Source organism: Pezoporus occidentalis, unplaced genomic scaffold, assembly GCF_034315485.1.
Source record: "Pezoporus occidentalis ecotype Australia unplaced genomic scaffold, CSIRO_AGI_Poc_V1 ctg178, whole genome shotgun sequence".
NCBI classification, from domain to species: Eukaryota; Metazoa; Chordata; class Aves; order Psittaciformes; family Psittacidae; genus Pezoporus; species Pezoporus occidentalis.
The window spans coordinates 1,238,991-1,254,072 of record NW_026913618.1 but is presented as its reverse complement, the minus strand read 5'-3'; the positions used below and the strand labels follow the sequence as shown (position 1 = coordinate 1,254,072).

The window sequence follows — 15,082 nt, the reverse complement described above, 5'->3', positions numbered from 1 at the left end:
TGTACTAAATGATTTTCATGTTTGTAAATTGCTGTGCAAAGCTCTGATGTATAACAGACCTGAATTCCTATAGTGACAGCGCATGTTCCTGTTGACGCTTGTATGTTAAAATACTCCTTGCATGTGAGACTTCCCTTCTGTCTGTCCTTAGGGCTTACATGGCAGATGCAGCGCTGCTGAGAGGAGCTGTGTTCTTTGTTGGGATGGCTCTGTGGGGTGCTCATCGCCTCAATTCACTCAAGAACTCCCCAACTTCAGTGCTGCCTTCGTTCCTCAAGGTAGGATGGGGGGAACTTTATTCAGACGTACATCTGGACCCATACAAAGTTTCTGATCACTGCTTCTTAACTGTTAACTGACTGAAATGCTTTGTGTTCCAGGCCATGACATGTCCCAATGCAGTTGTGTCTTATGAGATAGTTCTGTCCATAACACGTCTCATAAAGAAGTATGGGAAGGAGCTGCAAGCTGTAACGTGGGACATCCTCTTGGACATCATGGAGCGATTACTGCAGCAGCTGCAGGTGAGTGCTGAGCCTGTCTTGGTGTACTTCCAGTCAAAAGACCTTACCATAAATATTTTGGCAAATTGATCTCCTCTTTGTACACTCTAGAGAACTTTGAAGCTGAGTGAAGGTTGAGCCCAATTCTGTGCTTCTCAACTGAGTTTTCTGTTTGCATTTCAAAGCTAGCACTTTCTGGTAAGGTAGAAGTCTTTTAGGAATGCTTTTGTCTCTGTTTCAGAGTCTGGAGAGCCAAGAACTTAAGTCCATTGTACATGATCTTTTGACTACAGTAGAAGAACTCTGTGACCAGAATGAATTCCATGGCTCTGAAGAGAGGTTTTTTGAGCTGGTGGAAAGATGTGCTGATCAGAGACCAGTAAGACCTTGCATATTATTGTCTTCCTTTGTTGCCAGTTGAATCTGTTTTGTTACTTAGCACACTGGGGAGTCGTAAAATAGCAAGCGGCCAGAAAATCACAGCAAAGTCTTGTATGAGCCTTATTCTTGGTGTGGGGGCTGGGGAGTGGATATATTGTATTTGCTTATACACTAAAAGAAAAAATTCTTGATCTCTCTGTGAAAGGAATCTTCTGTATTAAACTTGATAACCTACAGAGCTCAGTCCATTCATCCTGCCAAAGATGGCTGGATTCACAACCTGCAGATGTTAATGGAGAGATTCTTCAGGTATGAAATCATAACTTTGTGAGTACAAGCCACATTCAAATGTTTCTTGCTATGTTTCTATGTTAGATGATTCTGTTTTCTGAAGTTCTAATGTTAGCAAATGGCTGATAAGAAACATGGTAGATCCAGGGCACAGCATGTGAAAGGATTTTGTTTAACGGAAGATAAACTTTCCACTGAGCTATTTATGATTCCTTTTTTTTCTCATTATGTCCATTGGATGGTGCTATTCCAGTTAGCTTAGGCAGTTATGTGTTCCATTCCACAGCACTCTGCAGTTCTGACACCAAACAAGACCTTCGTGTTCAGCATCAGGATTGCATATGGTTATCCACTATTAAAGTTATCTGGTTTTAAATTGGTGCTGCTGGAACTATTCTTGTGCTCTAAAATACCAGCATACAGCAGTAATGGACTTCTGTCTCATCTGTGAAATGCTGCCAAAGAGCAGCTCTTCCTTAGTGCCATATGTGTGGCTTTAAATTTGCTCACCAGAGCACTTACTCTTCTTCCATGTGTTTCCTAGCTTGGACTGGAATGGGAAAATAGCAGTTACAGGTCTCCAGAAGTAGTAAAAGCTGAATTGGGATTCCAGGTTCGATTCTTGAATCTGATTTCATATGTAGAGATGTTAACTGAAGGCTCAGATGATTTCTAACTGTTACTGTGCTAACTCTTAGGAAGTTTCTTAGTTTAGTTTTACCTTCCTTTTATCTTCTCCCCGCTTCCCTAAATATCAGCAGCTTTATTTTATTCATCTTGAATTTGTTCTTCCCATTCTAGGAACGAAAGTCGTAGTGCTGTTCGGATTAAAGTTCTGGATGTCTTGTCCTTTGTCCTGAGTATTAACAGGCAGTTCTATGAGGTGTGTGTTTGTCTGTTTCTGATGATCAGATGTGGGATCCTCAGTGGGTGGGGAAGGCTTTGGTGAGGCAGAGATGCAGAATTTATACAAAGGCTTTGTAAAAGGATGAGGTCTGGACATAATCTGACATGAGCAGATTGATTTGTCTTGGTGCTTGCAGTTTAATTGCGATCTAAGATAGAAGCTGTCTGAGAGAGATGTTAAGATGCTTTTCAGCTCTGGGGATGTCTTCAGCTCTTTGAATGTACCCAGAGTGTCAGAGGACAGGAAGGAGCAGAAGTGCTGCTTGGATTCCCTCAAGATTTGTGAAAACATGATGCTGCTGCATGTTTCCTCTCTTTCTCAAAAAACGCTATGCCTAGAAATCTCTTTCAACAATCTGTTTGAGCCTGGGCTGTCAAGTCAGTGGGATAGATGAAAACCAAAGCATTGAAGTGCAGCAAAAGTCTTAAGTATTTGGAAGGGAGAGGAAAAATCAAGGAACCAAACAGTTGAGGAGTAAACCTGATATCAGTGTTCTTTTGTTTGTAATGATTTATCTCTTGAACGTGCTGACTGAACAGCAGACAGCAAAGGCTTATTAAGGCATGTCCTCTTGCAGGAGGAGCTGATAAACTTGGTTGTGATCTCTCAGCTGGCTCACATTCCAGAGGATAAAGACCATCAGGTCCGAAAACTGGCCACTCAGCTACTTGTAGACCTGGCTGAAGGCTGCAACACACATCACTTCAACAGCTTGCTTGATATCATAGAAAAGGTGAGGCAGAGCTTTTCCAGTTGTCAGTAGCATCACCACACCTTTTGTCACATCCTCTTACTGTGACTGAGGAGACTAACCCGTGACTGTTACCAGTTGTGTGGCTGAGCAGGATATTGTAAAACTGGTGGATTTTGGAGGATGCAGGTCTAAAGTGCAGAGCTTTAGCAGCGCACATTTAAGCTACCTGAAAGGGCTTGCAGATTTCCAGCAAGGATGACTTCCTGTGGTCCTTCCTGACCTTCCAGGATGGAAATCAAGGAAGGGTTTGTCACAGATTTAAACAATGTATTGCTTTTCTTTTCAAAAGGTGGCTGCACATTCTCTCTCATCTCCTTCTGAACTGGAAGAGAGGGACTTGCTGTCATATTCAGCTTCTTTGGAGGATGTCAAGACAGCAGTTCTTGGACTCCTGATAATTCTTCAGGTAAATGCTGCAGAGCATTAAACATGTCTTCTTCAGAACAGTCTTCTGCTGGACTTGGGTTTTTAGATAACTACTTTCCCACTGTTAAATATTTTGCCTTTTGTTTCACCCACATAAGACTTTAACTCTTGGTTTGGTCATTCCTTTTGCTTTTGGGTACTGTGTCACTGTTTGCTAAATGTTTCATTTGCTTAATTTCCCTTGTACAGTGACTGTGAGCACATTTCCATGTGTGGAGGGTAGATGTGTTCATAAACTAGCAGAAAGGGAGTGGTTCATAACCTTGAATAGATGTGTTGTGTTTGGGTAGCGTGTTCTGAGATACGGTTAAGCAGTTGTGAAGAGCTGGTTGTCCCAGCCAGCGCCCTTCTGGAGCTGGGCAGAGTTGCTCTGGAGCCTCTGCAGAAGTTCTGCTTGGAGCCATCTGTTCAGCTTGCTTTCAGGAGCAAGTTTTTGCTGTGTTGTTCTTGAATTCTTAGTGCAAATACACATTTATAGAATAGAATGGTTAGAGTTGGACAGGACCTTAAACACCATCTACTTCCAGTCCCTCTGCCACAGGCAGGGAACATTTCTGAATGGAAGCATGAGCCTGCCTTTTGATTTGTGTTTCTGCTCCCCTCTAGACTAAACTCTACAGCTTACCCTCCAGCCACGCAATGCGGGTGTATGAGATGCTGATCCACCACGTCCAGCGCCACTATATATATGCATACAGCCTTGCTGTTGCTAGCAGCATCAGATTGCAGGTATGAGAGGTAACTTGTGCTTTCAGGTCAAGAGCTGCATGTTCCTGCTGCAGTTTGTGGGAGGCAGGTGGGAATGTGTGCTCTAGAGCTTGCCAGAAGTAGAATGAAATGTTTCTTGGCTAATAAAAGTATGTATATGTACTGTAACACCAGAATTGATGCCTGCTACAGACCTAGCCACACATCTATTAAAGACCTCTTTGTACTTGCAAAAGTATCACATGGGGAGGTGGGAGAGTATTCCATTGGTTTGGGGTTTGAGTGATTCCAATGTCTTCTCTGTTACAGGTATTTGATTTCCTGCTGATGCTTCGAGCTGACTCCCTCCACCGCCTTGGTCTTTCCAACAAGGATGGGGCAGTGAGGTTCAGCCCTTACTGTCTGTGTGATTTTGTGTAGGTTTCTCATTGCATTAAGCAAAAGCTGTTTTCCAAACTATTTGATACTTTTGCACGGGCTTAGTGGTCCATCTACAATCCACAGTTTTTCTAATTCTTCCCAATCCTGATGTATCAGCCCGTACACAATCTATAGTTACAGCCTAGGATTGTCTCAGTAACTCATCAGTGAATTATTCTTACAAATCAGTTACCTACAGAGCTCTCAATGAGATGTGAATTTTCTGTTCCTGCTCACAAAACTTCACCAAAACGTTTGCAGTTTCCCTCCTCAAACCAGTTTTCACATTGAGGTTTGTTTCAGTGATCTGTATGAATCTGTTTTTAATGCTATAGCTTGGTCTGAAACGCTTTGGGTAACATGCCCCAAAAGAGATCTTTCTGAATTTGCTATGGGTCTGGGTGGAAATATCCTTAACCTGACCAAACTGACTCATTGCTGTCTGTCTACTGTCAGTCCTGTGGTTTTTAATTGAAAATGCAGTTTGTATTGTTGTTTGGTCATTAAACTGGCTACCAGATAGGGTAGCACTGGAGGTCACATGAATAATAGGCTGTTCCGATCTTGATTTTACATTACATGAATTTTACATGTTTTGTTCTCCTTTTCCATGTTGTAGAGAAGCAGAGAAGAGGACTTCTGAGAAGAAGCCTACTGGTACGCTCTCTCCGCCTTCCGGAAGCCCCAGTGTGCCTTCCCAAAACACCACCATTCGTATCGGGCATCTGCCTTACTCCATGGTCTTTGGCGTCCTTCTGCAGTGTTTGAAGCAAGTATGTCCACTTTTAATATCACAATTCATATGAACTGTGTCCATTTAAACCAGCTGGCTAGAGAATTCTATCCCAGAGTATCCAAATAACACCTGGAAAGCAATATGTAAATCCTCCTTGGGCAGCATCTCTGTGTAATCGTATAGCTTTACAACCAGCAGTGGGAGCACTAGTTCAGATCTTCAGAAACTAAGCAAAGCTTTCATGGCACTCTGCTTCAGAGCAGGCAAGGGCAAAAAGTGTGTGTTATCAAAGATCAAATAAGTCCTCTTGTTTCTGAAAGGACATTTGAAACTAAAACCCTCCTACTGCAAGTTTTGGAAGCATTTTGAGGACTGATAAGTATTCCAGTTACTTGTAAACTGTAAATATAAATTGTTCATTAGTGTTGTGTTGGCCTTAGTTATATGCTGAGGTTGTCTTGCTCTGGAAGTTAACTTGTGCTAATGGCTGGGAGAACTGATTTCCGGCTCTGTCTTTTTGAGCTCAGGCAGATCTGGGTACAAGTTGCCTTCCAGTTTGTGGTGCCAGTATTGCACCTAGAGCTGGATGACAGACAGGAAGTAACTTGACAGCTAAATGCCACCTCTTTTTATATAGCTATCATGGCAAGACATACATCTGCCTGAGAAATGGCAGAGGATTGGTCTTGCTTTCAAACTGAACTGAAATCGTACCAAAATTTTCCACCTTAATTTCTTCTCTCTTTCCAGGAGACAGACTGGAAGGTGTTGAAGTTGGTCCTCAACAAATTACCTGAATCCCTCCGTTATAAAGTGCTATTTTTAACCTCCCCTTGTAACATAGACCTTCTGGCCTCTGCACTGAGCTACATGGTAATGCCATGCACCCTACTGGTGTACAGTCACCAGATCCTTAGTTTGCTTGAGAGCTGGTTAGAGTTGATTGGGGTTTTGGTTTGTTTTTCCCATTCAGTCTAATACGTTTAAGATTAACATGCTGTTTGTCAATCCTCATTCACCTTCCCTCTTTGTGAGGGCTGCTTTAGGTACAGAAGTAGGTAATAATGAATGTTCTTTCTCTTTGTACGTATGTAGACATGTAAAAGGGGAGCTATAGGCAGTGCATATCTGTTGTCTTTTAGAGTGTGTATTTAGTGTGAGGCATTCTAACTTCCTGTGTGATCTGTCAGCTCACAGACAAAAAGACTACTGACAGGCTCCACGGCACCCCAGAAGGCTTTTCTCGCACGGATTTGCATCTGGCTGTTGTTCCAGTACTGACAGCATTAATATCTTACCATAATTATCTGGACAAAGCTAAACAGGTACGGGGGAGGTAAGAGGGTGAGGGGGGACAGGGCAAAATCATGTATAATAGAGCATTTTCTCATACATGCTGATTAGGAGACTTAAGTGCAAGGTAACACCCTCTTGCAGGTTGCTGGGTGACTTCACCATCTGCTGGAAGAATCTGCTAAACATAAAAATGCTGTTTAATCGGAAACTGAGTTATTTAACTTCTAAAATGCTGACTTGATTAAAGTCCCATCTTAAGATTTTAGCCTGGAACATATGCAGCATTATGTAGGGTTCTGTGTCAGTGCATTTTGGATTTGAATTCATGTGCACCATACAGGCCTTGTGGTATGATGCATGGCAAGCCATTCTGAAATGCTGTCTGAAGCCAGGAGATGGTTACTCAGGGGTTTTCTCTTCCCCTGTATCATGGCTTTTCTTTCTCTTTTACTCTTGTAGCGTGAAATAGTGTATTGCCTGGAACACGGTCTCATTTACCGCTGCGCAAACCAGTGCGTTGTGGCACTCTCTGTCTGTAGTGTCGAGATGCCCGACATCATCATAAAGGCACTTCCTGTCTTAATAGTCAAATTAACCCACATTTCTGCTACAGCCAACATGGCAATCCCCCTCTTGGAATTTCTTTCAAGTGAGTTGTAATGTTCTTGTACTTTTGACCTCCTATAGTTGTGTTGTTTGAGCTGAATAGGGGCGTTTTGATTGTGTCAGTCATATGGAATGCATTGTAAGGGTTTCTTGGCTTTTCATGATGCCTTTGCACCATCTTCAACATAAAAATGTTTGATCATCTCTTGCTTGTTACTGGTTTTCTATTTAAAGCACTGGCACACACTAAAGAGGGTCGTGCTTTGTGTAGTACAGCCATGCAGTGATTGGAAATGTGAAGGTGCTTTCTCCACCTTGTTGCTTATAACTTAAACAGCATGAAATTATAACTCGATTTTAACTTCCCTATCAGCTGATGGTTTGAAAGAAACAAGCCAATTCAAATTAAGCTGAACTGTGGTATTGAATAGTTTGTGTTCAGGCCTCACCCGTGTTGGTTTCCTTCTTGATCTGTTCCAGCTCTAGCCAGGCTGCCTCACCTCTATAGGAACTTCGCAGCAGAGCAGTATGCCAGTGTGTTCGCCATCTCCCTACCATACACAAACCCTTCTAAGTAAGTAAAATTAAGAGAATGAGACATGCTTTATTTGTAGTACTTGGGTCAAGGTTATTTATTGGATATTGCTCATTCTGGTATCTCCAGGCTTTTTCTGCAGAAGGGGCATACTCACCTTGGGTGAAATACTTGTTTTTCTCCAACAGAACTTTTGAGGGTTTTGTCTTTATGCTTACAGTTTCTCAGCTTGAAAAACCCTTCTGTTCAGTGGTGGAATGGCATCATAATGCAGCATTAAGCTCTGTGGCTATCTCTGTGCTGTTTTAGGTTTAACCAGTACATCGTTTGTCTGGCCCATCATGTGATAGCGATGTGGTTCATCCGGTGTCGCCTTCCCTTCCGAAAGGACTTTGTCCCCTTTATTACAAAGGTAATGGACACTACTGATTCAAACAGTATCTAACACAAATTATGCTGTTCTAATAAAAATAATGGTTTGAGAAGATTAAAGGTTCTCTTTGAAGCTAGGAAATTTCACACAATCATAGAACCGTTTGGGTTGGAAGGGACCTTAAAGCTTATCCAGTTCCAGCCCCCTGCCACAGGCAGGGACACCTTCCACTAGAGCAGCTTGCTCCAATCCCCATCCAAGCTGGCCTTGAACACTGCCAGGGATGGGGCAGCCACAGCTTCCCTGGGCACCCTGAGCGCCTCAGCTCAGCATCTTTTTTATAGCTGGCTATGAGTTCTGCATCACTGCAGTCTTCCAGCTGCTCGTCCTGCCCATTCTGACTCTGACCTGTTTGTCTCTGTCGGCAGGGTTTGCGCTCAAACGTCCTCCTCTCCTTTGATGACACACCTGAGAAGGACAGTTTCAGGGCTCGTAGTACAAGCCTGAACGAGAGGCCAAAAAGGTAAATTATATTTGACTCCAGAAGGGTCTTGTGTTCCCTGTTCTAGTCCTCACACCCTTCCCTGTGTTTTCTGAAGGAGGCTGGGTCTAGTCATCCAAAATCTGACAGTGCATTTAAGCAAGCAAAGTAAACCTCTTTAGGTCAGGGGATTGGGAAAAGACAAACGTAGGTTGGTAAGAAGCTGGAATCAAAGCAAGCTGACAGTCTGCTAGTCCATAAGAGGGCATCGCTGGCTGTTCTGTAAACCTTTGCAGGAAGGTGTAAGGCTTTTTGTTGTTAATTTTTGAAAACCAACAGTTCTTTCAGGTTGATGTGTGTCAGTACAGCGCTACCAGGAGTAATAGAATACCTGTTCATAGTGCTAACTCCTTTTGATGCTTGAACTCTAACCACTACTTAAATGGTTGCCAGAGACATTACGATTAGCAGCCTGTGTAAATGGAGAGAGCCAGTGCTGTGTTTTCCCATAGTGTTATCTGTCAAGTGTTTTGGGTGGCAGACAGCTGCCTTCTGTGTATCTGGGTGTCCTGATCCTTCTTTTGAATCTCAAACCATTATGTCAGTTTGAAGCAAAGCTTCATGTCTTCAGAAGTCAGAACATATCTTAACCAGCAATCTTTCAAAGTAACATTTGCCACGATAGGAGAATAGTGCTTGGCAGGCATTCAGGGTTTCTCTAATGTCCTTTTTACCTGCAGGGCTTGCCTAAATTGGTTCACTTAACTTGCTTCAGTGTTAACGTGCATAAGCATACAGTGGCATTTGCACCCTGGGGAAAGTGCCTCTACTTTAACTGCAAGGCTCAAGGAGTATCTTGCAATGAAGAAACACCATCCCTGCCCTAATGCTATAGCTGTAAACCCTGTTTTGTGTTTCATCTCTCCCATCTCCTCCTCTTTCATTCAGAAACTTGGAAGAGAAGCCTTTTGACACTCGTCTCTTAAATTAAAATTTCAACTAATCTTTTTTTTTTTTCCTTTTTTTCCCCCAAAAACCTGTTAAATTTACCAGGTTGGAATACTACTGTATCTAAAGGCTTTCGCTAATGCTGCTGGATCACTTCCCACAGAAATCTCTGCTAAGGAGTGTGGGCTGTACCCAGGCAGCAACCTGAAATACCAGAACTGCTGATGCCACTGCCTCTGGGGCTGGCTGAACTTGGATTCTGTCCAAGAGAGAGGAAATGGCTTGAAGCAGATACCTGTTTCCTTGCTTGTGAAGCTGGTGTGCTTGATTTCACTCCTTAAGCCCAAAGAATAAGTATTTCAGTGCCCTGGCTGAGGTGCTGGGTGTTGCAGGAGATCCAAGATCCCAACGGTTCCCAATGATGTTGGTGTAGTGATTATATCAGGGTATGAGCCTGTGCTCTCTGCAGTCACATCTCCAGCTGTGGCCAAAAGTGATCTCTCAGAGGTCATTGGAAGGCCAAATAAATTCTGATCCCTCCAGGTGGCCACCTGAAAGGTAACAATTCACTGAAGGGAACAGCAAATAAATCATGTTGAGAAAGAGCCAGAAGGGTTAAATGAGTATCTGCATTTCACATACGGGGATGTGAACTGCTGAACCAGCTGTGAGATCCATATTAGTACTCAGGCAGGCATGCATCTCAGCTGTGCTAATTAAAGTGCCTCTTAGGTGTTAATTGCTGTCATCTCCCACATGTGGTTGGCACCTGATGGCGTAAAGGCTTATCTTTCTGTTCCAGTTCAAAGTCAAGTGGGTTACCTCGAGCCACCTGAAATAAGATAGCTTGTTGGACAGAAAAGCATCCCACAGTCAGCAACAGCAAGAGGATTTTTGTCCTCTTGCCCTTTGATCTGTGCAGTTGTGTATAGATGGGCTGAGTCTCCCCTTGTGTCTGACTGGTCCTGGGTGTTGTGTGATTCAGGGTAGAAGCTCAGATTTGGGCCAAGCCTAACAGAGGTAGAAATAGCTGGTCTCCTTGTATTGGTAAAAGCATTTTAGGATGAGGTCTCTGGAAGTAATCAGGTTTTTAGCTGTGCTGAAGCAGTGAGTTGGGGCAACACGAGGTGGTTGAGCTGCACAAAACTCAGACTTCACACGTTGGTGCCTAACCAGCCTTCAGGTGCTCCTGCCTTTGTTTAACAGCGCAGTATTCCAACTGTCATTTCAATCAGTTTGGTTTTTGTTTTAACTTGTACTAATTTCATTTGTTTCGCAGCACATTTAAAACCTTGGTTTCAGAATTGTGGTTTTGTCTTTTTAATGCTTTCAGCGCTGCTTGTTTGTACAATTTAATTTGTGTTTTCCTTTTTTTGGCATTTGTTTGATTTTCCATCACCCTCCGGGATCCCCCAATATTGACCCTGTGACCTGTGACTTTTCAACCTACATCCCTACAATGATTTCCTCCCTTCCTGTGACCTCTTTTGGGGCTTGGTGCTTCTCCACCTAGTAGTTTAAGACTAGCCAAAAATGCAAAGCAAGGCTTGAATAACTCTCCTCCAGTGAAAGAGCTGAAAGAATCCTCTGCAGTTGATGCCTTCCGATCCCGCAGCATCAGTGTGTCTGAACATGTGGTCCGCAGGTAGAGGCACTTTAAATGGGGAGAATCCAAGAGCATCTCAGCACTTGGAAATTTTACTGCAAGGGAGGGTGGATTTGCATGTGGGATGCTTGCATGACGTTGGTATGCGATAAAAAACTGGCCTTAGCTACAGACAAAGGTTTTGGTGTCATGGATATCCCGTGGCTTCCCAATGCTGGCTAAGGGCTTGTGGCATCATACCCTGTGCTCTGTATGGTGACTTTGCCCTATTCTCTGATGCTTTAGCAAATTTCTCTTTTCAAAGTAGAGACGGTGAAGGGGGAAAACCAAACCAACAAAACACCAAAGGAATAAGAAAGGAAAAAGGTTGCATTCTGTGCAAGTGAGAGTCCTGGTTAAAACTTCAGCCTTCTAAGCAGTGACTTGTACCAGGAGAGGCTTTTGATACTGTGCAAAGTTAAATCCAGGCCCTCCTCCCAGACTAGGAGTAGTTCTGGCCTCAGTTTAGGATTTGTTCTTTGAGGCAATGGGAGCTGATGGAAATGTGATGCCATGAGATGTATGCTCAGCATGTACAAAGCGACTGCTTTCATGACTAAAGCAAACAAGTTTCGATTCCAACCATTGATTTGCTCACATGAAAGATGAAACAGTTTGTTCTAGTTTTGAAAACGTTTTCCTGGATCACTTCCCTTGAGTGTTAAACTGCTGCTGTAACACATTGGTTTAAAATCTGAACCTGAAGATTTGTGCCTTCATCTCTAAGGGTGGCTGTCAGTGGGACTTTGCTTTCTGTGGTTTATATTTGACTAAACTGTATGGTGTTTGGGGGAAAGGCACTGAGTTGTGAGTATGATTCTGGCACATCATTCTCTGATATCCCCATTAATCTATTAGGTGTTTTCTTCTCTTGTATTTATATGGAAATGGTGACAACTGGAAGCTCATGTAATTACCCTTAATGATGCCAAAGAAGTTGCCACGTCATAAAAAATTTGGCTGTACCTCAGCTAAGCTTGTATTATGATGGCCTAAGGAGTTGTCTTTATGATATACTGCAGTTGTTACAGTTGCATTGCTAACTTGGCTGATCTGAAGGCAGAGCTGCTCTCTATTCCCATGCCAGTTTCCTGTTCAGAGTGCAATTTTTTTCTGTTTCAAGTTAAATCAGGTTTTACATCGCTGTTGAATTTGGAGGAAAAAAAAACCAATACGTGAAAGGGGTGCAACAGAGAAAAAAGCAAACCACAGGATCATAAAGTGGAGTCTGGAGTGCCCTGATTGATGGCTCATGGGCAGCATTTTGCCTGGGGAACTGTGCAGGTCATGGGACGCTTGCCCTTACTATAGAGTAGTGAACTCAAAGCATGGTGCTGCCTCTTACTGTTTGCTTGGTGCACTTGCCCATGGGCCACCAACATCAGAGAGCACTGGCTTGGCCAAGTCAGCTGGTGGACATTGAAATGTTTCTCAGTCTCTCAAGCTAAAATACACTTTCTGCAATGACAATCTGTGAAGCACAACATGAGGCTGATGCCAAACTGTTTGTATGATGCTCTGGGTTTAAGGTCTGGCCACCTCTCTGATCTGGCACATGCATGTATCTCAGGTCGTTCTGCATCACGCTGTCTTTCGGGTGACAGGGACAAGCATTTGGCAGTGTGATGTGTCAGTTGGAAACATTCTCTTCTAGTCGGATACAAACCTCCATCACCAGCTCAAGCCTGGGCTCTGCAGATGAAAACTCAATGGCTCAGGCTGATGACAACTTAAAGAATCTCCACCTGGAGCTCACAGAGACCTGTCTGGATATGATGGCTCGATACGTGTTTTCAAACTTCACTGCTGTGCCTAAGAGGTAGGGGCCACTTTGGGACAATGGGAGAGATGGCTTTGATTGAGGTTTATATTTCTCATTATTAGTGGAACATTGGATGTTCTGGCAGGCCCAGGCTCCAAAGCTGTTACTCGCAGATAAAATCTGACTTGGCTAAACATGAGGTTAGATGAGAGAAGTCCATTGGAGCCAACCAGCCTTTGCCTCAGCCTTGAACTCCAGAAGGAGATGCCTTGAAGGCACGCTGTCTGTGAGCAGTGCTTTGCTCCCTCTCCTTGCTGCAGAATCAGTCGTTGCTGCAGACCTGAGTGTCATGCCAGCTGGCTTCAAAGGGAGGGAATAAAATTTTCTTGCTAGCCCTTCCCAGAAGGAGACACAGAGCTCAGACAAGGCTTGTTCCCTTCTGCTCTGTGATGTGTCCAGGACTGAACTAAGCTGTTTTATAAGGTGTGTCCTGTAGTACTACTATCAATTGATATTAAATCCCTCATCCTGATGGATAACGTGTATGTGAACCACCAGAGGATACACTGAAAATGCTGTATAAAGAAGGAAAGCAGGCAGCACCTCCTGCACAGTAACATGAACTAAGCCATCTGTGTAGGCTCTGTTCTCTGTTGTCTTCATTACCAGTGTGTTTCCAGGTCTCCTGTGGGTGAGTTTCTGTTGGCGGGAGGAAGAACGAAGACATGGCTGGTTGGTAACAAGCTGGTGACCATCACTACAAGCGTTGGAACGGGGACAAGGTCCCTGCTTGGCCTAGACTCTGGAGAGCTCCAAAGCAGCACAGAATCAAGGTAATTTTCACTCCCATTTCTAGATGTTCCCACTTAACAAAATCTCTTAAAGCACTGATTTTCCTCTGATCAGAAGAGTCTTACTTGTCTAGCATGACTAATTCCTCTCTCAGTATCATCAACATCCTCTTTTTCCACAGCTCAGACCCTGTTTTGCAAGTGAGACAAACAAAAGAAGCTCCAGCAAAACTGGAATCTCAAGCTGGGCAGCAGGTTTGCAGAAGCTCTCGCAACAGAGTCCGATCCATGTCTGGTAAATTCCTACCCTGGAGTCTTACTGCCATTTCTGGAGCTGTGTCACAGGCTTAAATGTCCAAGTGCCTACTGAAGAGAGCTGTGCCTAAACTAATTTGAGAGTCTGGACCTGTCTGGTATTTAATAGAGGGCAGGTAGCTCAGCTGTTGGCCTCAGGGGTGGTGCTGCTCCTCCTGCTTCCCTCTCCTTGCAGGAAAGCTTTGTGGATGGGTGAAGTGGGGAGCACTGGCAATGAGAATCACCTACGTTTATCTAACCTCCTGGTTTAGAAGAAACACATAGGAGGTTAAGTTTTCTTGGGTTCCTGTTGTGGTTTAAACCCAGCTGGCAATTAAGAACCAGTTTATAGCCTGAGCACTATGTCCTGTGGTCTGGAATATCCCTGTGTCCAGCCAGGGTCAGCTGTCCTGGCTTCTTGTGCCCCAGACTCTTCACTGGCAGAGCATGAGAAGCTGAAAAGCCCTTGGCTTTAGGGTAAGCACTGCTCAGCAATAACTAAACCATCAATGTGTTATCAGCATTGCTCTCATCCTAAACCCAAAGCACAGCACTCTACCAGCTTCTAAAATTAACTCTATCCAGCCAAAACCAGGACAGTTCCCAGTATTGTGCATGCAGCTCCTAGAATAGCTTTAAATTCTTACTACTAGTGAGGTATTCTCAGTGCTAACTCAGCATGGCTCTCCCTTCTGTCTCATGTCTGTCTCACCAGGTGGTCATGCCTTACGTGTTGGTGCCTTAGACAGCTCGGCCTCCCATTTTCCCAGTGGTTCGGCTTCCCAAGGGACACAGGGTGCTGCTGCTCCTGCATCTCGCTCAGAGAAGACTAATCCTGCTGCACAGACACCTCTGCAGAAAGAAAAAGCAAACCTGGCTGCGTACGTCCCACTGCTGACCCAGGGCTGGGCAGAAATCCTGGTGCGCAGACCCACAGGTATCTTCACCTGAGTGTGGAGTGAGCTCCTCTGACTCCAAACCAGAGCCTGAAGGAAAAGCTGTATTTAGTCACAAACAGATCTCTTCACTGTTTCCTGCCTCTTGAAACTAATACAGCTGATACTTGATTCTTTGAAACCACTTCTTCCTGGTTTTAATCTACAAAAGACCTGTGAAAAGATTGAAGAAAGACTTCAATTTGTATATTAAGTACTGTTACAGAAACAGCCACGTAATATCAACCCTACTTTGCATTTCCCATTTTCACAGGGACTTGTCTGTATCA

General features: G+C 43.8%; 1 protein-coding gene across 8 annotated transcripts in view; it reads left to right on the top strand.

Annotated features, from left to right (window-relative positions):
- Positions 1-15,082, top strand: part of TSC2 (TSC complex subunit 2) — an 81,467-nt gene that overhangs the window by 54,559 nt on the left and 11,826 nt on the right. For 3 of the 8 annotated variants that reach the window (XR_009964069.1, XM_062614798.1, XM_062614795.1), the window contains exons 9-29: positions 152-278; positions 381-524; positions 745-882; positions 1,090-1,193; positions 1,977-2,058; positions 2,660-2,815; positions 3,126-3,242; positions 3,869-3,991; positions 4,280-4,386; positions 5,010-5,163; positions 5,877-5,999; positions 6,317-6,451; positions 6,882-7,071; positions 7,509-7,602; positions 7,873-7,975; positions 8,365-8,459; positions 10,879-11,010; positions 12,665-12,829; positions 13,453-13,605; positions 13,746-13,858; positions 14,573-14,794. Coding sequence is in view for 7 of the 8 variants with exons in the window: in XM_062614798.1 (XP_062470782.1) it covers positions 152-278; positions 381-524; positions 745-882; positions 1,090-1,193; positions 1,977-2,058; positions 2,660-2,815; positions 3,126-3,242; positions 3,869-3,991; positions 4,280-4,386; positions 5,010-5,163; positions 5,877-5,999; positions 6,317-6,451; positions 6,882-7,071; positions 7,509-7,602; positions 7,873-7,975; positions 8,365-8,459; positions 10,879-11,010; positions 12,665-12,829; positions 13,453-13,605; positions 13,746-13,858; positions 14,573-14,794 (2,777 nt within the window). In the remaining variant the exon portion in view is untranslated. The remainder of the gene's footprint in view (positions 1-151; positions 279-380; positions 525-744; positions 883-1,089; positions 1,194-1,976; positions 2,059-2,659; positions 2,816-3,125; positions 3,243-3,868; positions 3,992-4,279; positions 4,387-5,009; positions 5,164-5,876; positions 6,000-6,316; positions 6,452-6,881; positions 7,072-7,508; positions 7,603-7,872; positions 7,976-8,364; positions 8,460-10,878; positions 11,011-12,664; positions 12,830-13,452; positions 13,606-13,745; positions 13,859-14,572; positions 14,795-15,082) is intronic. The other 5 variants (XM_062614799.1, XM_062614796.1, XM_062614800.1 and 2 more) reach the window with 3 other exon arrangements.